At 43.0% G+C, this 21,394-nt stretch overlaps 3 protein-coding genes across 4 annotated transcripts; 1 reads left to right on the top strand and 2 right to left on the bottom strand.

The window, feature by feature from the left end:
- The first annotated feature begins 486 nt into the window (after nt 1-486).
- LOC115400014 (sodium- and chloride-dependent GABA transporter 2-like) lies at nt 487-5,565 on the top strand. Its single transcript, XM_030107667.1, has 14 exons — nt 487-577; nt 1,529-1,663; nt 1,769-1,909; nt 1,992-2,079; nt 2,184-2,316; nt 2,409-2,543; nt 2,616-2,719; nt 2,840-2,964; nt 3,815-3,927; nt 4,022-4,159; nt 4,556-4,658; nt 4,799-4,899; nt 5,023-5,193; nt 5,431-5,565. Exons 1-14 carry the CDS (start codon nt 502-504, stop codon nt 5,563-5,565), a joined length of 1,698 nt encoding a protein of 565 aa, XP_029963527.1. The 5' UTR covers nt 487-501.
- Nucleotides 5,566-6,550: 985 nt separating this feature from the next.
- LOC115401227 (CLOCK-interacting pacemaker) lies at nt 6,551-12,640 on the bottom strand. Of its 2 annotated transcripts, none has more exons than XM_030109455.1 (4): nt 12,391-12,640; nt 9,653-9,835; nt 9,159-9,355; nt 6,551-9,068 (listed from the first exon to the last, which is right to left on the bottom strand). In XM_030109455.1, exons 2-4 carry the CDS (start codon nt 9,825-9,827, stop codon nt 8,070-8,072), a joined length of 1,371 nt encoding a protein of 456 aa, XP_029965315.1. In that variant the 5' UTR covers nt 9,828-9,835; nt 12,391-12,640; the 3' UTR covers nt 6,551-8,069. The 2 variants fall into 2 exon arrangements, with proteins under 2 accessions (XP_029965315.1, XP_029965316.1); XM_030109456.1 differs by lacking the exon at nt 12,391-12,640 and adding an exon at nt 12,039-12,262.
- Nucleotides 12,641-15,511: 2,871 nt separating this feature from the next.
- On the bottom strand, nt 15,512-19,394 carry ccnp (cyclin P). Its single transcript, XM_030107666.1, has 8 exons — nt 19,341-19,394; nt 18,565-18,622; nt 18,000-18,172; nt 17,759-17,857; nt 16,517-16,672; nt 16,221-16,379; nt 15,960-16,138; nt 15,512-15,769 (listed from the first exon to the last, which is right to left on the bottom strand). The coding sequence occupies exons 1-8, from the start codon at nt 19,392-19,394 to the stop codon at nt 15,601-15,603; spliced, it is 1,047 nt and encodes a 348-aa protein (XP_029963526.1). The 3' UTR covers nt 15,512-15,600.
- Between the last annotated feature and the right edge of the window lie 2,000 nt (nt 19,395-21,394).

Below are 21,394 nucleotides of genomic sequence, written 5' to 3'. Positions count from 1 at the left end.
ACAGTTATTTCAACACCCTGACTGCAGGAAATGACACTACTCTGAAATGTAACAAGCAAAAGTAGCAACTGCATGGATGGATTTTGTGGCGTCACACTGAGTCAGCATGTTCCTGATCTTAGAAACATTAACGGTGAAAGGAAGCATGTGGGAGTTGAAGGATAAGTCCTTGGCAAAAGTAACTCCCAGATTCCCCTCAGCGGTACTTGTCGCCAAAGTAATCTGTCCAAAGTTTTGTCCCAGAGTATAAAACTTCTTTGAGTTGTGAAGCAGAAAATTGCAGCTACATTCCTACTGAAAACTAATTAACTCTTTGACTGGTTACCCATTACACGATGCGAATGATTTGACACACAAACTGCAGCAACTACAACCCCAGGAGAAGAGACTGACTGAGTTCACAAGTGTCTTTTCAATATGTTCGGCAAAAGAAAAGCACCAAAGGAAACCGAGGTACGTGTGGAGGAGCGGGGACAATGGGCGAGTAAGGCGGAATTTCTCATGGCTGTGGCGGGAAACGTGGTCGGCCTGGGCAACGTGTGGAGGTTTCCTTACCTCTGCTACAAGAACGGAGGAGGTAAGTCCTGAATATACATGCTTTATGAATTCATTTTACAAAGTTACTAAAGGCTGATTTTGTTCAAATTAACACCATTATTTTCATATTCTGAACCATAAACTGGTTTTTATGTTTGCAACTGGATGAGAACAGAAAAAGCCTTCCCACTGAACAAGTTTCATAAACACGATTTAAGTAACTGTCAAGAAAAATAAAAATTCTGTCAGTTGTTTTTGTAAAATGCATCAAGTGTCAACTGCATTTTGATTTGTATGACAAGTCATGATGAGAACAGAAAAGCTAAATTGAGCCAACTGTGATGAGGAAAAAAACCTATGTGTCTTATAATGTTTCTTTTTATTACTAACAAAAACAAAGATATTATTCTAAAATGTATACATGTGCAGGCAAGCAACATGCAGACTTGACAAAGCCGGGCCAGTGGACAGACCTGAACTGCAAAAACCACCCACTGATTTTTCTCTCATATATGAGTTTCACACAAAGCTTGCAAAATCAAACAAAAAGTGATGCACCTTCAATCTTTCTTTGGCTCGAATGAGCTGAAAAGCATTCAAACACATCATTTGTTTAACCAACAGTACAAAGATCACATATACATAATCCCCCTCCCAAGCCATGTAAACCATTACAACAAGACGCGGAACTGAGGCTTCTCTGTTTGGATGTCCGCTGGACTCTTCATCTCTGCCACCACACTTTCAAGAAAATTACAAATTATCAACTCCACCATGCTTCCTGAGTTGGTTACATGAACTTATTTCAATTACCCATTTGAAGAAAATGTGTTTCATGAACTTAAAAGGAAAAAAAACTGAAGGTTCTTTATTGAAATACTAAATATCTATTTGAAATTAAGGGTGTGTCATTCAGTTGTGTCAAGAGAAAAGGTTTGGTGTACAGAAACTGCAGCATAAGTGTGTATTGTTGTGTCCTCTGTAACTTCAGGTGCATTCTTGGTGCCATATCTGGTATTTGTGGTGACGTGTGGCGTGCCGCTCTTCCTGCTGGAGACGGTCATGGGTCAGTACACCCAGGAGGGGGGCGTCACCAGCTGGAGGAAGCTTTGCCCGCTCGCAGAAGGTTATTTTGTCACTGTAACACTAAATAAGTAGCTGCTATAAAGAATAAATAGAGATACTTCAAATGATGTGCATTTACTCAATAACTCCACATCTGGCGTGGCAGGTATCGGCTACGGGGGGCAGTTGATCCTCTTCTACACCTGCATGACATACATCATCATCCTGTCCTGGGCGCTGCTCTACCTGGCGTTCTCCTTCAGCTCCCAGCTCCCCTGGGCCAGCTGCAACAACTACTGGAACACAGGTGAAAAGTCGAATATCTCAAACAATGAAATGAAAACTACACAACATTCCATGTAAATGTGAGACTTTCACTCTCATTTCAGATGACTGCGAAGACTTTTCAAGCAAAAACGCCTCCCTTCAGTGGATCAACCAGACAAACTCCACATCTGCAGCCACAGAATTCTGGGAGTAGGACAAACTGCTGCTCAGTACACTAACTCACAGTTCTAACTCTCGCTGAACCCAGTCCAGCCTGCTGCATTCATTCATCTGTGCAAACGTTTTGTGTCCAGACGGCGAGTCCTGGCCATCTCAGGAGGGATCGAGGAGTTAGGCAGCATCCGCTGGGAGATCTTGTTGTGTTTGATTGTCATGTGGGTCATCTGCTACTTCTGTATCTGGAAAGGGGTCAAGTCAACAGGGAAGGTAAACATGCAGCACTGAACTTTATCAAACACATATACAGTCCATTCGAAAATGCCTCAAATGTTTGTTTTTGTTTTTTGCTTTTTTTCCAGGTTGTATATTTCACTGCCACCTTTCCCTACTTGATGTTGATCATCCTGTTGATTCGTGGCCTCTCTCTTCCTGGTGCTCAAGAAGGAGTCATGTTTTATCTTCTTCCTGAAGTTTCACGACTCACAGACCCTCAGGTAGAAAGATCTGCTCTGTATTATAAATATACAAAGTTCAGATGATCAATTTCATACCTGCTGTTGGAACAGGTGTGGATGGATGCCGGGGCTCAGATTTTCTTCTCATACAGTGTTGGCGTGGGTTCCTTGATTGTGCTTGGCAGCTACAATAAATACAACAACAACTGCTATAAGTAAGTATTTTTAACCTGATTTGTTTTTTTACTGATTTATGCTGACAGACTTTAGACGAGGCTCTTGCTCTGTTTGAAGATAATGTACCAAACAAAGTGACACTTTCCCATGTTTTGCAGAGACTGTCTGTGTCTGTGCCTCCTGAACAGTGGAACCAGTGTTGTTGCAGGATTTGCAGTTTTCTCTGTCCTGGGATTCATGGCCCACAAGCACGGTGTTCCCATTGCAGAGGTGGCAGAGTCAGGTAGACTGGAGCCTGCATCAACCATAAATCAAGATAATATCAGGTTGATTCATCTCTGCAACTTGTTAAGGAGATTGGATTTCCTGAATTTAATCCCCATGTGTTTTGTAGAATAGAATCAGGCAGGACTGTGTTTTATAAAATGTTACAGAACTCTTTAATACACTGACCAGGTAGGGTTAAAGTTAAAAGACTATTCTGAAACCAGAAAAGACTTTATGATGAACAAACCTTTACTTTAACTCTCAGATATCAGTATCAGGTTCAGGTATCTCGTTGTGCCTCCAAAAGCTTCATTTTCAAGTATAGTGACACATTAAACCCAAAAACTCCATCCATACAGCGTCCCCTCGGCTTGCAGCTCTGGCTGTGTAATGCTGCTCTCTTATGGACAACTGAAGACATGACCACTCGGGTTGCTTTGTCCTTGAGCCAACAAATATTCATTTGTGCTGTTAAATGGTGTAAGACACTTGTCCTGAATACTAAACCCCCTCCAGGCTGGCGAGTCAGCTGACACGGGATGAGTGTGATCTGGGTTTAGTTAGTTCTAGTTTGGGATGGGAGGAGATGTCAAATCACAGACACTTGCAATTTACAATGCAATTATAAATTTTAGATCTTAGTAAAAATATGTAAATCCACCTCTGGCCTTACAGTGTGTATTTATCTTCATGTAAAAAAAAAAACACCAAAAAGACTCAGAAACTACATTGTTAAGCAACGAAAAATATATTTCTGCTTTCATAATTAGTACTTTGAAATGTCACTTGACAGCACTTGTCGAGGCATTCCCTGACTGAATTCAGGAAGAAAACCAGTCTTGCATCTTTGTGCTTGCGCGTTCCAGGTCCAGGCCTGGCATTTATTGCTTACCCTCAGGCGGTGGCCATGATGCCTCTGCCTCAACTGTGGTCCATCTGTTTCTTCGTCATGCTCATTCTCTTGGGTCTGGACACACAAGTAAGAAGCATGTGCAGATGGCCTCTTTAAATCTTTTCAAGAGACCACATTTGGGCTTTTTACTAGCTCTGTTTTGTCAATTTGTTTCCTGCAGTTCATTGCCATGGAGGTGGTGATGACGTCCATCATCGACATGTTCCCCAAAGTGATGCGCAGGCCGGGCCGACGGGAGCAGTTCCTCCTCCTCTTCTGCTTGCTGTGCTTCTTCTGTCAGCTTGTCATGATCACCGAAGTCAGTGCTTATTGTTACATTAACATTTAGCATTAACTGTTGGAATTTGGTGAAACAGTCACACAACTATGATGTTTATACTGTGAAAAAAGAGCAGCATGTTGTACACAGATGTTAGAGAAGAGAGCCTTGCCTGAAAGAACATATGAGCCGTTATTATAACACAATTCCAACAGTAAACATAATAATTACCAAGTGCCATGTAACACAGTTTGATCAAACCTCTTGTGCCACTTAATGCAAAACAAACAATCTGCACAACAAACAAAACTTGAGTAAATTATATTTCTAGCATAAGATCAAAAAATAACTTCAGCTTTGAAAGGTTAAAGCTTAGCTAGAACAAGCCCAATAAATGACAGCATGACAAATAAATGTCCCTGTTGTTGTGTCCAGGGCGGCATGTACATATTCCAGATGTTTGACTATTACGCTTGTAACGGAGCCTGCATCCTCTTCCTCTGTGTGTTTGAAACCTTGGCTATTGGGTGGATATTCGGTAAGTAAGTTGATTTGAAGTATTAATTCATTGTACCTGTTTTGAAAGATTTGCTTTCTATACGAGTCACGACAAGTGAACTGATGCGAGAAAACGCTGGAAACAAACACGCCTGATCTGATTACTGAACTCATCTGAAGGGGCAGATCGTTTGGTGGACATCATAAAGGACATGGCAGGTGTGAGAGCCAGCCCGTTCTTCAAAATCTGCTGGCGTTACATCACGCCGCTGATTTCACTGGTCAGTTGTCTCTCGTTTTCTGATTTTTTTTCTTTTTAGCACTCTGCTTGATAAAATCTCAGAATGCATGCAGTCAAAATTTGACGGGATCCACTGCTAAACCGTCTCCGTTTGTCCCTTCAGGGCACTTTTATATGTTCTTTAGTGAAGTACCAGCCTCTGACCTTTAACCGGTGGTACGTGTACCCAGAGTGGGCGTACGTGCTGGGCTGGGTATTCTCCCTCTCCTCCATCCTTCTTGTACCTGGTTGGATACTATATAAGATGGCTACTGGAACCGGGACCCTCGGTCAGGTGGGGCAATAGTTCATTTATTTCAATAAATAGGAAATAAGGAATTTTTTCTAAGCTATTCTTATTTCTCTCAACATTTCGTATCATTGTCTTAAAGAACAGCAAATTCTGACCTTTTCCATATTAGTCTAATTTCCAGGAATCAACCTCAATCAATGCAACTAATATTATATGAACAAACACATGCCTGTTAACTTTAGTGGTCAGTATTTGTCAATATTTCCTTGTGATTTGCAGCGATTCCGCCGCCTGTGCATGTCTGATCTTGGAGATTCACCCACCCGAAAGAGAGAAAATGTGCTGCAGGACACTGAAGGGGAGGAAATGCAGCCGTTCACTGCCAGCTCAAAGGAAGTCAACGGAACTCTGTGAACTCTGTGTTTCAGAACTATGATTTGACACCATGTAGGCTGCTGAAAGCAGCATTAATCTCTCTCTCTTTTCAAATTCTGAAACTGCAAAGGCTTTTTTTTTGTATTATACTCAATCTGTAAAATTAAGCCTAGGATCTAATTTCATTTATTTCCTCACAACATTGTGTTTCTACACAAGAAAACACAAGAAATGAAATTCTACATCATGTAAAAGCAGAAGCTATTTTAGTTGTGTTACAGTTATCGAAACCTAATTTCTTTCATCATAATGCACAAACTGCATTAAATCGTCCGAGTGGAAAAAAAGACAAAACAAATAAAGCTGCAGTTCTCCAAAACAGAGTTACGCAACTGTGATCTCGGTGAGTCACTGCGCCAACCCACCTGATGGAAAAAAATGAATCATGATGAAGCAACTGCAACACTTATTGATCTTTTTTTTTTTTTTTTTTTAAACCAGGTGTGGTTAGACAAATTGGCATCTCAATCATGCAGGGTGGAGACTCCTCAGAACATGAATTAAAGGCCACCGCAGGAGGTTATTATCGTGATTGTGTTTAGTTACAGAAACCAGAATAATTGCAGCGAGGCGATGAGTAACATCTGCCGTGATGGAATGGCATGTACTTTTCCTTTACTTATGCATCACTACTTATCACGTACTGTCAAGACTTCTCTTCATAATTAACTGTCGTTACACATTTTAAAAGCAATATTTTTGCAAACACTGAATTTTCTCCTTGTATTATTTCAAAAGCTTGCCTTAATGGGTATGAAGGCAGTGCGCAGAAATGTGTTCTGATGGAAAGCCTGTGAAGGAAACTGCTCCCATGGCTGTTCAAGTCACAGGACACATAACACATACATGTGGTTAACACATGCCTCACACCTTTGGTGTTGGTTGCCATGGAGACAGCCGGACTATTTCAAGGTCACATAAAAACCGATTGGAGAAGAGAGCACACGGCAAAAACTTGATTTGATAACGTATTGCTTTATTTCAATAGCTTAAAATGATGAAAAAGACGCCATAAAAACCACTTATATTTTTGATAGCGTGCGCATTGCTGCACAAACGTAAAGGCAAAAAGAAAAGAAATTTATTTTTCTTACACATACCACATGCATAAAACCATCTATTTGGCATACTTTTAGGAATTTTAAACCTCAAAACTTTCAAAACCACAAAGTAAACTGTGCTCCATTTAGAAAACAAACCACAACATCAACAATAAATCTTGGTGTGTAAAAAAAAAAAAACTGTAACCGGAGTGAAAATGGACAATAAAGCTGTTGAATGAGGAAAAAAGTATACTTTTTTTTTCTTTTTCCAGGGATGCTGTGTTGAGTTCACACAGTCTGTAAACTGCCTCCATACATTCAGTGTGTATTATTATTGTAAATTGTGAAAGACTTTGAGAATCAATAGGATGATCTGTAATGTAGGAAGTACCCTGGTAATGTTTGAAAAAAAAAAAAAGATCCAGTGAAAAAGAGTTTAAGGCATTGTTGAAGTGTTTGGACGGAGATCCTTGCAGTGGTCCAGTAGTTTGATACGACAGCACATCAGGTGACGCCGGTTTCCTTTAAAGTGCCTCTGTGCCAGGAGCTCTGGCTTTATTTCTTTACTATAAGGCACAGATGCTGCTCGATGACGTCAGTTTATCACCCAGTGTGGACTGCTGGCTCTTAGTGGGGTAATAAAGTTTTAAGGAAACCGTTTGCCTCCCAGTACATGTATTTTATTTCTCCCGTCCTCTACTGGTCCGACACGGCAACAAAACAACCAGCTGTCGTGATAACGGATGCTGTGGCTGTCACTGTAGCGGTTCAGCGCCACATTTGTGTTCCCCAGGCTAAATGCATTTTATTTTTACATAATCCTTTAAATGGCTCACCGGCAGACATCGCTGGGCTTCTATAAGGTCTACAGTGGTAATACATAAAAAAAAGAAGAAGAAAAAAGGGACTGTACTGCAACTTAAGTGCGGCAACTTAGTTTTCAAATATCTGGACAAAATTTTCAAGTACATTTGTGACAAGAAATAATTAACCTGCAGAGATATTGTTCACAGCTTCTTTAACACTGAGAATAATAATAAAGAATAACATACTGAAATAAAATATAACAACCCAAACTAACGACTCGCTGTCCTCTGGCTCTCGGGCGGCACGGTGGTGTAGTCGTTTATGATCTCGCGCCTCCCAGCCAGAAACTTCCCCCGTGCGAGTCCAGGCTCGTGGCGTTACGATATGGAGTTTCCATGTTCTCCTTGTGCATGTGCGGATTTTCTTCCAGAGTCCAAACAACTGGCGACCTGAAGTTAGCTGTGGGTGTACTTATGGTGGAGTCTTGACCTGATAGTGTGTACCGTGACTTCATCCACAGCCGGCTGGGATCGGATCTCGCTCCCCAACACCCGGAGCTGGATAAAGCAGGATAAAAGACGGATGGAGGTTCAACAGCTGGGCGCTGACCCTCAAAAGGCACGGAAGACTGTCCTACCCAGTCGAGCTGTCGGGAGGCGTGACGGCGACAGTGTCTGAGCATTTCTCGCCAGCCTTGAGCTTGCGGTCTTGTTCCGAGGCAGACTGATGCGATGCAGCACAGTCCTGATCAGGTACGCCGTCCTGAGCAGGAGGCGGAGATGGCGATGAGGTTTCTGCAGCTTGCAGCGCATCTGTGTCGCTCTGAGGTCGGCTGGCTGAATCTGGATGAGGAGGACTTCGTAAGTCCGGTGCGGCTCTGAGGTCGGGGTAGCTACCCGACTCGTCCATGACGCCGTGCACGTGCTCCCACCCGGCGGCGCCGCCGGGGTCGGCAGCGGCCCGGCACAGCAGCTCGGCGTGCTGCCGCAGCTGAGCGATGCCCCGGTCCGTGGCCGTGCTTTGGCGCAGCAGCTCCTTCGTGCGCAGCGTGATGTCCAGCAGCCCGGACTGCCTGAGGATTTCCACCGTGTTGAGGAAGCGGCGGTGGCGGCTGCTCGCGGTGGAGTCTTTGTGGTGTCCTCTGCTCGCGAGGAAAGCGGGGGTGGCCTGCTGAGCGGAAACAGACGGGGATCCCTGATTTGTGGAAGCAGACACAGACGAGGACTGACCGTCTCTGGCTGAGGAGGAAGATGCAGAGGCTGCAGACTTAGGTTGTTTATGAAAGTGTTGCTCGGGCAGGCCCTGAGTGACTGATGTGTCATTAGTCTGGGGGTCAGTACACACCCTCTTGCTCAGGCTCTGGGATTCGGCGGTCACTGAAGATTTATCGGGCGGCTTCTTGCTGGGATGGGGCGCAATGCGGGGGTAGGAGTTCAGGATGGGGCTGTAACTGCCATTCACTTTCTTCCCGGTGACATTAGACCTCTGAAACGAGGGCTTGTGGAGCTGCAGCGTGTCCGGGACCAGTCTGGGCTGCTGGAATAGGATCATGTGGGGAGCGGCAGCGAAGCTGCTTTCCCTGATGCCGTTTCTCCAGAGCAGCTGCCCAGTTCTCTGGATCACACTTGGTTGCTGGGACAAGAAAAAGTGAAGAAGGTGTCAACAAAACAAACACCCAAACATCTGTGTTTTTGTGAAATAGTTCACTTTCTTTATTCTCACCCTGTTTGCCTGCTGAAGCACCATGTCCTTGAAGATGTAGATGGGTGGACGGTCGCGTCCTGCTGGGATACTGGACACACTCCCAGGATTCCTTTGACTTAGTCCTGGCTGTGAAGCCTGTGAGTGTTCGCCGGCTCTGGATTGGTTTTTGTTGCTCTGCTGGTCTTCCACATCCGTGTGATGCCAGTCTGAACCATCTGCGGAGAACAAGAAACACAGAAGTGAAGAGTGCAGCTGGAAACCGAATTAATACGCTCTGTGAGAAACATGCTGTGACACTCCAGCATTTTCACCATCTAATCATGTTATCCCACAGTGAAGAATGCAAACCGTTTTGTTTTCCCAAGTGGGAGTTACACAACGGATCACCAGGAGTTCATGAAATCCCTCTTTGTACTGTTCAGCCATTAACGCTTTTATGTTTAAGCGCTCTGTATTTGAAGTGAAAGTGTACCTAATGAATTGGATTAAGAGTTAAATTTGCTTTAATTTACCCGAATAACCTGAATCCTTTTCTGAGCTGCAGCGGGAGCCCCTTCCACTGGAGTCGTCGGCGTCTTCAGAGCCACGCATCGCCAGCAGAGTCGTGTTGTTGCTCTTATCCTTGGCGTTCTTGCAGGACGTGCCACAGGAAGTGTGCTCGCTCAGCCGAGGCTGTTGGTTCGGCATACTGGTCCCTGAAAAGAAAACGTGAGACATTTAAACACAACAGCTTGTGAAATTCAAAATACCGGTGCAGTTTCCATGAGATTGTGTCAATATTATAACAGTTGTTAAACAAGTTTTCAAAATATGCTCTCACTATCACACAATACGCTCTGCTACCAGCACTTCAACTACAAAACATCATACTGACTTGTTTATGCAAATGAATATTAAGTCAATAGCAGGAACAACCTGTCCTCAGACAAGCAACACTGCTGAAATTCTGATGTCTTCAAGGTAGAGAAACAGAAAAACTGTGCTCCACATGTCAAACTCTATTCAGCCATAATATTATAGCAACAGAGCTGAGGATGTGACAAATCCTCTTCATCACTACCAGGCAGTTTTGAAATCGCTGCTGACTTTTTACTTGGTAGATTGGAAGACTGAAATCCAAAGAGGAAATGGAAATTTAACCATTCATCCATTTGACAAATCTGATTCTGAGCAACACGTGAGAAATCATACACAGTCACAACAACCTGGCCTCTCCAGGTCGGCGTGGTCACGTCACATTCTTCAACCAGCACTTTTGCAAGTCAACCAATCTGGCTTTGTTGATCACCGACACAAACGGCACACCCAGCGTTCGATGGAGGTGAAGTGAGGACTCTGCTAATATCTGGAGGCAGTCTCTGATAAATTCTACTCTGTGGAGAAAAGCTTAGTCCCAGGCTTTGGAGACAAGATTGGCAGTGTCTGCACGATTTGTCTTGATAACTCTTAACACCAAGACTACCTCCAGTGATGACGAGAGAAATGTTGAGAATGCAAATCAATATCTATGCTTTCTCCATGTTTTAATCCTTCAACAGTTTCCAGTAGTCAATAAGCTCACTTTACATAATGCCACAACTCACTTTTACAGGAAAACTTGGAGTAATCTTATCCAGATCAGTAAAATGTGGCAATGCCAAGTACTGGAGCAGAGCGGACCAGCAAACTGATCACTGCTCATCGCCACGTGAGTGCCATAACCTGGAGGTTTAAAGGTTCAGAACAATAGTCAACAGCTACAGCAAAGCACATTTGTCATAAGCACAATATGTATATATATAGAGGGTATAACATTTATTAACAAGTTGCACTGCTCTGAGGGAGTAATCCAAACAAAAATGTTCCTACCTTTGTGTACAGTTTACATACATCACATAATTTAAGGTGTTAGCAATTATATATTATGACATATTTAATTATGACCAAAGAATCACAGCAGCAAAAACAAGACAGTAACATAAATATTTAGCTCATGGGCAGGCAAAGGCACACAGTGAACTGTGCATGTAGTTACAGTCATCATCAGCTTTCAGGCATGAAAGCCTCAACAATACTTTCATAACCAGTAGGTATTAGCAGGTACACCCCCCCCCCCACAAACAGGTTGTTTTGACTAGTCCTCGTGCATAAGCTGGAGGTCGTTGCTATTGAAGAACAACTCTACAAACTTCAGCTCTTGATAAGCTGTAAAATATGCAGCTGTGACACACTAAAGTCTGAGTTCTTTGTTTGGAGCAGAGGAGACAGAAACAAAGGAATTGGTGCAGAGCTGCTCTGCAGAGACACTTTGAGATCCGAAACTAGATCTACACATTGCAACGGGCACACAGAGCTGAGGAGCCACAGTGGGTAAAGTCAGCACTGAGGTTTTGCGGCTGGCATTTAGACTCCTGCAGGTTGACACCACTTGACTTATGACTCGGTTGTAGCGGACAGCACGTGAGTTACACGCCCTGCCACAGCCCTGTGGAACAAAATGAAACATTTCTCTTTCACGTGAGCTGAACCGGTGAAATGCTGAGATCCGGTGGTTCCGTGGTTCCGTGAAGGCACCACTTGTCCTCTCCCTTCCTCCCCCTGAGTTATGTAACTTAACTTTCAGTCCAACCCCCTCCGTCTCCCTCGTACTTACACTTCCTCTCACACTGCTGGTAAACACGTACACACACATACACACGCGCGTTTAGGAAACATCAGTAATAACCAATAACCACTAGACGACATTTAACCCTTTTTACGCGTCGTTACCGGTTTCAAATCCACGTGGAGAATTTTAAGTTGGAAATCCAAAAACAATACAATAACAATAACAACAACAACCACACGATATTGACAAATTTGCAAATTTATAATGCCAACATGAAATATCACCGCATTTACCCGGTGTGTGAAACTTACCTCTGTGGTCATTCACGTCTGGGGTTCTTTACGTTCAGTGTGGCTTTCAGAGGTCGGGAAACTCTTAAAGTTAACTATTGGTGTCATGTTGGACCCATAACATGCCAGCGACACAACAACAGAGTAAATAGTTTAATCTTCTCAATACAGAGAGGCAGATAACACGGCGGCTCGAGATTTAGTCACATCAAAGCACCGGAAATCACACACAAACACCACGAAGTTCAAAATAAAATGCAACGGGAGGAAAAAAAAAACCCCACAACAATTCCCTAATGATATCGCCAGCTTTTACAGGAACCCTCGCAGCTAATAAGTGATCTTGATGAGTTATTCCTCCAGCATGACTCACCCGCTCCTATATCCAGCTGTGTGACCCTCCACGATCTTGTTTTGAAACTGAGAGCGGTCGCCCCGACTCACTTGACGCCTCGTTTGATGAAACGTCCACAGAGACGTGGAAGAAGAAAAGAAAAAAAGTAAATCTGTGTCGAAACAGTTCGTCCTCATTCAGCTCCCTCCCGCAGGTGCATCAGAAAAATAAAAACAGGAGCGGGTTTACTGACACAGTTCCACGGCTGTGTCACCTCAGCTGAACCCATGTCCGCCTGTTGGACCACCTACCAGACACAATAAAAAAAGATCTCCGCTGGTACACGAGGCGCTGATTGGTCCGCGGGGCAACCGCGACAGCCAATCAGGTTACAGTGCACGTGCACCGGCGAGACAGTGACGGTGAAGACTGGAGGCGGAGGACAAGGGTGGGCAACATGGCCATGGTGGGGGTGCACGAGCGTTTCATCATTTCACGAAGTAAAGCACTAACAGTATTTGAAATTATAAACTAGGATTATCTGGATTATCTGAAGCAAGTCTGAATGCTGGAGCTGAAAACCAGCTCAGCTGCTCTGCTGAAGATGCTGAAGTCAGAGTGGCAGTGGGCCCCCTTGGAGCCCCCTAGAAGGATATTCACAGAATATAATATAATATAATATAATATAATGCAATTCCACATGGAAAAGCATAGTCTCTTGACAGGAAGAAACCTGCAGAACCAGGCTCAAAACGGCAGCTTACACAGTGGCAGCAAACGACACTGGGAACATTATTGTTATGCATTTTTGAGTCCCTTCACATATCTGCCGGACAACGCTGAAGGTCCATGGTGGCAAATGTTTTCCTGGATTCTACTGCACGGCTGGAGCAGTGTGAGGATGGTGCTGATAGGCTCTGTACAGGTGGACTCAAGGGTCTCAGTCCTGATTAGGATCCACCCTGAACAATGTCACTCACCCTCTCCATGATGTTCTGGTCAACAGCAGGAGCGGCTTCATTCCTCCAAAGTGCACTTTAGCAGAGCTTGACAAGTCTCAGGTCTTGATGTGGAACATCAGTGTCACCGGTCTGTTGTTCTTAGATGCATATCGATGTGCGGTGTTTGGCACCAGAACCACACGTCACCCACAGCGCGAGGATCCTCTGGAGACGCATGCTCATGTTGAAGACATGCTTCAGAACTCCACAGAGTTGGGGTGTGTGGGTCTTCAGGACCTGAAAGGCCACGCCATCAGGGCCGGCAGCCTTTGTGGAGGAGGGTACTGTGATGGTCAGGGTGAGGGCAGTCTGCTGGGGAGGGGTCAGGCCAGGGAAATGCAGCTCCAGATGAGGAAGTGCGGCTTTCACAGGATGGCGTAAGCATGGGTGTGAGGCTATTAGGGGGAGGGGTGGGAGGTTATCCAAACACAGACAAATCTAGTGAAGAACAGATAGTCTTTTGGTATTGTCCTGTTCTTTCCACCCCTCTGCTGGTCTGACTGCTGCCTGTGATATTTCTCGAGCCTTTCCTTAATGTATCTCTCTCATCCCCGTTCCTGCTGAAACTTCTCCAGCTTCCTGTTGTATGGCTCCTTTAGTCTGTCTGATCTTAATCTTGAGATCCTCCTTTTCACTGTCCTTAAAGAACCTCATTTTGTTGAGGGTGGACGTGAGCATTTCTCACGTTATCTTGCAGCTCATAAAGAAAGCAGACAATCACAAGTGAACCGGGGACAAGCAGTCAAACATTCTGTGTCGGCGAACAAGTTAATGTAAATATTGAAAAGTCCCATTTCAGATTGGTTTTAGGATATGTACATAAAGAGTCTTTTTCAGAAACAGCTGCAACTAGCTGATAGTAAAACGTGGTCTTCAGAGAAATGCAGCACAAGAGCATGTGATCACTGAGCATGTAGTCTTTAACAAGAAAATCACGCAAACTGGACTCGACATCATATAATTAAAGTTTCAAAACATCATTTCAGAACTGTGTGCTTCAATCACAGCTACTGATCCACTGTAACACAGATAAATGTAGAGTGACTGTGCAATGAAGAGAAAAAAAAAAATCACTTATGAGCCCAAGTAGGTTTTACAAACAATTGTAACGAACACTGCCAAGCTGTATACAAACTTCAAGTTTGAAAATATTTCTGCAACATAAGGCAATGTTTTCCCCTTAAGCTCGGTAACTTTGCTATTTAAATTTACAGCACATTTAATTTCTCCAAGCACTTCATACCATTAATCAGAACTCAATTCACTGGCAGCAACTTGGGATTGAATGTCAAACTCTTAAATTTGTGATTATAATACAAATGTTCAGTAAAGCATAAATAGTTTCCCTAACGTTGGCTCAAACAACCTTTAGATCTGGGTTCCTCAATTAGCGGACCGCAGTCCACAACCGGACCACGGCACACCTCGCTGCGGACCCAGGGCAAATGCATGAACCTCCAAACATAAGCACACACACACACACAGGGCGCTGAAGTCCGGACCCATGCTTGTATATAAAAAACAAATGTGGACCTTCAAGATTTGTATTTGAGGACCCCTGCTTTAGATTAAGCTTACAGACATGATCCCGAGAGAATAGACCTGATGCATTAGTTAATTTCACACACTTCACATGAATTTGTTGGAGCAGATGTACTGTGATGACTGTGGGAATGTGAGTGTTTGTATGCGAGTGCATTTGTGTGTGCGCATGCGATTATGGTGAAGGTGTGGTTATGCACGATTTTAATATATAGATTTGTTTTTATTAATGTAATGCACTTTGAGGCATTTAATATGAAAAGTGCTTTATAAATAAAGTTTGATTTGATTACTGCATGGTGTTGGTCATACAGCAGCGCTGCTGTTACAAAAATAGCCTGTCTGCTCAATGTGATGAAAAGCAGACTGGATACCAGTATAAAACACAAAAACCCCACATCAAACTCAATCTGCAGCAGACACTTTATTTTTTTATATATATATATTAAAACTTGAAAACACAGCTCAAATCATTTCCACAAGTGGGACAGATTGGGACAATTAAATATTTCCTAAATTGGTCACAAAATAAGATCATAAAACAGTGTAAATTTGTTCACTAAATACTATACTTCTTCTGAACCCACTTACACAACAGCATGTAAGGAGCCTCACTCACTGCCTTGGATAAAGGCTTTCATGACAGTCAAGTCCTTGTTCGAGGTCTGGCATCTCTATCAATCTAAACTGGTTTGGATCAGGTATGTCAAGTGCATTCCAACAGGAGGCTGGAGGCATCAATCAGGCCTGGATGTCTGCTGACATGCATGGTTGCCAAAGATGAGAATTTAACAAAAGTAGCATTGGGCTCTTGGATGTCCGCCTTAGCCGCAACACTCGCAAGAATATTCATGATCTTCCGGAGCGTCGCCTCACTGAAAAATAAAGACCACAGATCAAATTGACACGTAGATGTAGTCCTGCCAACTGCAAAAAATCTCAAATCTGTTAATCTATGAACACGTCCAGTGTGTGTATGAGCTCTGAAAAGGGAATGAAGATAAAACTTGGTCATTCTGAGGCATAACATCGAGTGCGAGCGCATATATGAATCTAGCTGCACACCTGCCAAAATGGATGCTGGAGACCAGACACCAGGCAGCGTCCCCCTCTGGTGTCGAAGGCTCCTGGAGGACCAGGCGGGCCAAGCAGAGGGAGGCTCCAGCCAGCTCCAATGGTGAAAACGTGACGCACTGGCCCTCCAGGAGGGACAGCTCCAGCAGATAGCGAGCCATCGACAGCACCTTGTGGCACAAATATTTGGGTGTGAGGACGCTTTGTCAGTAACATCTTAAAAAAAAAAAACAAAGAAAAGTAGATTTCTACCATGGCACTACAGCGAGCAACAGCAGCAAGAAGACTGAGGAAATGCGAAGGAGCGCAGTGTGAAAGATTGAATTTGAGTCCACAGAGGACTTTGCGCTCCATTCGCAGCAGCTGCTGTTTAGTGTAGGTGTTGTCCATCAGATAGCAGAGGAAAGACACCTAGAAAAGAGCCATCAGAAGGACACAATTTTGGAAACAAATGAAATAACCCGAAACTAATTAAGTTTTCTAACAAGTGCTTATGCTGCAGTTTTTTTTTTTTTGCATCAAAAAAATGGGCAGTTTAGATCTTGTACCTCAGGGAGAAGGCTCTCTTCCTTCTTGGCTGCCAGAAATAAGCAAACCATTCCAAGGAGCTGAAGGTTTGTTGTCGTTACTTTGATCAGTCGCAAAGACAGGTTTAGAAGGTGTATAGCCAGATAAAGGGTGTCTTCTTGAAAGTTCATCATTTCCTGGAGAGAAAGAAATGAACAAGAACAACTATTTGAAATGCACAATAAACTTTAACACTAATAAGTAAAGCCCACTGAAAATACTTCTGGTATAGTATGCAAATTGCGGCTATTGAAGCGCCTCTCTCTCTCTCTGCATCTGGTTTGGATCCAAACATATTTGGAAACAAACATTTCATGTTTGGATGATGCGGGGCTGTATATGGACAGTCCGGGAATAATTAGTGTAACATCTGTTCATGGTCACTCTGAAATCATACGAGAAAAATAGTCAAAGCAGTCGTAGGAACAAGGAAAAACGCCACATCAGATAGTCGCAGATGAAAGCGTGAGGTCATACAGCGCACACTGACCTCGTGTGCTCTCAGACTGATGCCAATATAAAAATGCATTATGACAGTTTCACAATGCCATGAAATAATTAAATGACTCAACTTCTCCTCGAGTCATCTCCACCGCTCCATCCATTTATTCTCTCTCATTGTCAATCGGTAGATATGTAGCAACAGTACAGAAACTTTGATGGTGTGAAATAACTTCTTCCAGGTTAATAATGTCCACTGTACAGTCCAGGTACCCTCTTCTCAAAATTACAGGTAGAAATAATGATTCAGCTGCTTTTTACACCGTTTTACACATGCATCCATAGTCGTGTTGGGAAATCCACATGGCACTTAACCCAAAACACTTTTGATCAATCCATCTGCAGACCGCAAAGACGGGAGATGCAAATGAGATCAGACAATTGTAGGAAAACAGAACGCCATCTCAGCACAATGTACGACATCCCTCCACCAACTCTGCAGAGTATATAAGGAGCTTCAGGGACTGTTATTAAATAGTGGTTGTTTGAGCCTATGGAATAACAGCTCTGGGTTCTTGTAATATGCGAGATAAGATGACTTTATAAATAAAAGTGTGCTGAAGTGAAAAACTGCGTGCAGTCAATGAAGGCCATTCATATGCGTGTGCAGTCTACCAGCACTACGAGGTCTTCCTGCCAGCATCCGCTTGTGATGCCAACATCAGTGCGCAACCACGTTATTTGGGAATTATGAGGAATATGCAAAGAATCTAACCACTCACATGAACTTGAATGATCCAGTTGACCAGGATGGCTCGAGTGGCATCAGTGAAGTGCAGCGGGAGGTCAGCGTTTGGGAAACGGTACTGTGCCTGACTTCTCTACAGGGGGGGAATCCAAAAGCAGGAGGCACGTTCTCAATAATTAAAAAGCAACAGCATATTGAATGTTTGTGCCAAATCTTCTGCAGCATATTGTGGAGACGCTGCGGCGGTTGAGTGAGTAATGCACTCGATGTCTCACCACCATTTCCAGGAACATTTCCCAGGCATATGTCCGGTCTGATATGAGGCCTAATTTCTCCAGTGCCGTCGCTATTTCACGTTGCAGCAAGCTGGGAACAAGTGCCTGTAGGCTGTGGAGATGCTGCAGTCCGCGGGGGTAGAAAACAACAGGCTCTTCCACAATCCCATTTTCTGTAAAAGGAACAAAATTAAACCAAAAAAAGAAGGTCAGCAATTCTTTCTACACTGGTGGTTCAGTTCAGATTCCAATGTCATTGTTAACAGATTTGTTTTCCACCTTTTTTTGTAGAAAAAAATAAAAGTTATTCAAACCACTGGACAGGTTCTCATTTGCAAATCCAACTTTGACAGCATCAGTCTGCAAAAACCTCTCCTACCTTCTATGTGATCTCTGGCACAACTCCAAGGGAGGCCTCCCTCCCAGCTTGGAAAATGCTTCACTAGAAGAACAAAAACATAATTCAATAAAAAGTTGCGCACATGATGAATGCACACAACAAATCCAACATTCAAAGGTTTGCAAAAACTAAAAAAAATTGTAGTACCAGCTATGCATGTCCCACCATCTTCATGAAAGGCAACAGTCATGGCGTCACTGCTCTGTGTAGACAACCTCCTCCCCTGCAAGACAACGCCTGGCTCATCAGTGGAGGAAAAAACACGCCGAAGAAGAAGAAAAGTACAAAGCCCTAGAATATAATCTACAGTAGTGGTTTTCAAAATTAGGGGAAGCCTTTCCTCAGAAGAAAAGAGTGAAGAGAACATCTTAATTATCTCTTAGTTTAAAAAGAACAGTAAATCAGTAAATTATCATAGGCTGTTTAAAACAGAAGATATGCATTCGTGGAAAAATTCTGACACTTTCAGAAAAGGAATCTCAACAAGGAAATTTAAAACTTTTACTGCACATGGATCATTAACATCCATTAATAATACCACATTAAAAATATGAAGGACACTCAAGTCTGGGATTCTAAAAAAAAATGTAAAAACTAGTGGATGTGTAAGGCTGGAGTCACCCAGTAAAGAACTTCCACATTCTGACAGCATTATTATTAATCTCTTTATTGCTCAAGACCAGCAGGAGCAAAGCATTAGCCAAAATCCTACAGCTTCTCTATGAAGCTTTGAATGGGAATCTGACATTTACTTGTAGAATATGAACTATTCAGATCCCTGAAGTGTTTACAGAGTCAGAAAAAAGAAGATGAAGCAGATTTTAATTCCTACACTCTTCACCTGTGGGACAAACTTCCTGAACTACCGACTCACTCAGAGAAACGGTGTATTTTCTTTAATGAAGTGTTGAGGACTGTGTGGGTGCAGCAGATGATCTTACCTTCGTGTCTAAGTCCAGCAGAGGCTTGGGATCACAGAAACTCTTCCTGGCCATAGTTACAGCCGGATCCAGAGTTCCTGTGCCAGGCCGCAGCAGCTACTTATCCACGGGGTGTGTGGAGGACCAGGGCAGAGAGAGGGGAAGGCCCAGGCGGAACCAGCTACTTAACACTGCAGCTGATTGAGATGGAGGCCAGGTGCATGCAGGTGGACTGATTACAGCTTCAGGTTCACTCTCCAAGGAGCATTTATTTAGAAAAAAATAATCTAAATCAACATGAGGAAAAGTCCTCTGTTTTTTCACCCTTCATGTTTTCATTTTAAATTTTACATAAAATCATATCATACAATCAATACAGACTGTCTCCCCGCCCCCAAGATCCAGAAGCAAAAAATAATATAGAATCAAAAAATAAAAAGAGGAAAATAAACTCCAATATTAAATGAAAGTATAATTAAAGATGTATGTGTTTGATTTCCCATAAATAAGATGCAATAAAAGAGCAGATAAACTTGTAACCCCGGAAAAGTCACCCTGAGGAGGCGGGCCTTAGCAGAGATTTCACCAATCACTGATCAACAATATAAATGATTGACATCAAATTAAACCAACCGGCGCGTTTAATGGCTGCAGCTTGGGGATAATTTAATTCCGTCTGTCAGATCTGGTTTATAAACACACTGAAGTTGAATAATGATGAAGCGCTCCAACTTAGAAATTTACCACCAGCCGCAACTGAGTACAGTCAAGAGCTGAAGTCACAATAGCAACTTACGAGAAACATTAAAACATCTCATTTGATTCATTGCTGAAATCAAGTGACTGCATGAAATATGATGAAATGATGAAAAACGACGACTTGAGGAATTACAACGACTTTCATATAAACTATAGTAATGATGAAGATAGTTTTGAAGAACAAAATTCTCTCCATCTGTAGGCTATCTGTTGGAATACAAATTTATATTTATTTTCTGGAGGGGCCCCATATATAGTTAAGATTTGGATGAGGACTGGAGGCCTCTCTAGGCAAAGCAAATGCATTTTTACATCATTCAGATACCAGGCAATTCACCATGCGTGACAAAAAAATTAAGAAAACGCTTTAAAACAAGGCGAATGAGAAAAGCACAAACAAGAGAAAAATGTAAAACCTTTATTAAGATGAAGGTAATAAAATAAAGAAGGTATGTTATATGAAAAGCTTGAGCAAATAATAGTGTATAAAGGCCTGATTTAAAAGGAGTAAGTCTATCAGCAGTATTCAGGTATTAAGGAAAGGAGCACAGGAACTAGAAACTGCTTCACCCTGTTTGTTTCTTACTCTGGGAATGTGAATGTGAGTGTGTTCTGGTCTGTGTGTTTGCCCTGTGATGGACTGGGTGTGTAATGCTTCGCTCTGCCTGGGATTGATATGAATATGGGTGGCCAATTTCATAAGCATGACCTAAATACACTTACACTTTTTTCTGGTTACTCTGCCAGACTAATTGGTGACTCTTCAGCAGTGAGCTCTAACCTGATGTCCAGAACCTTCACCGGGGATCACAGAGGCACATGAGACTCTCCTCAAATCGAAAGCAGACCTAGAAGACAAGCCATTGCTTTCAACGGAGAATCCTGTGTTTGCAGTTTCCCGAGAGGAGTGTTTACTAACGTTTGACTTTTCTGTAATATGTAGGAAAATCCGAGGTGTGAGAAGGTGCCGGCAGCTCATCTGAGACGTGGGTGATCCAATCATGTGATTGCATATTTATGGTCTCGTGAATCGTGATGGATTTCCAGCTGATGCCAGTATCGCTGGTGATGCTAACTACAATATGGATATTAGATATAAATTCCATGTAAAACTGTAGAATGATTCCTTGTGATCCGGTGAAGTCTTCAACACTTTCTGCAACATCAATAACAGCACAATATGTTCACAGGTGTGGTGATCGTGTAACAATAATGAGAAGAAGAGAGACGAGACAGATTCATTCAGTAAAAATGTTTACTGGCACATTATAGTTGCAAATGTTATAAGCTACCATACTGTAGCAGGTATCACCCGT

Source organism: Salarias fasciatus, chromosome 14 (assembly GCF_902148845.1).
Source record: "Salarias fasciatus chromosome 14, fSalaFa1.1, whole genome shotgun sequence".
In the NCBI taxonomy this organism is placed as follows: domain Eukaryota; kingdom Metazoa; phylum Chordata; class Actinopteri; order Blenniiformes; family Blenniidae; genus Salarias; species Salarias fasciatus.
Note: the sequence above shows the minus strand (reverse complement) of the source record. Positions and strands in the feature narration are given on the sequence as shown.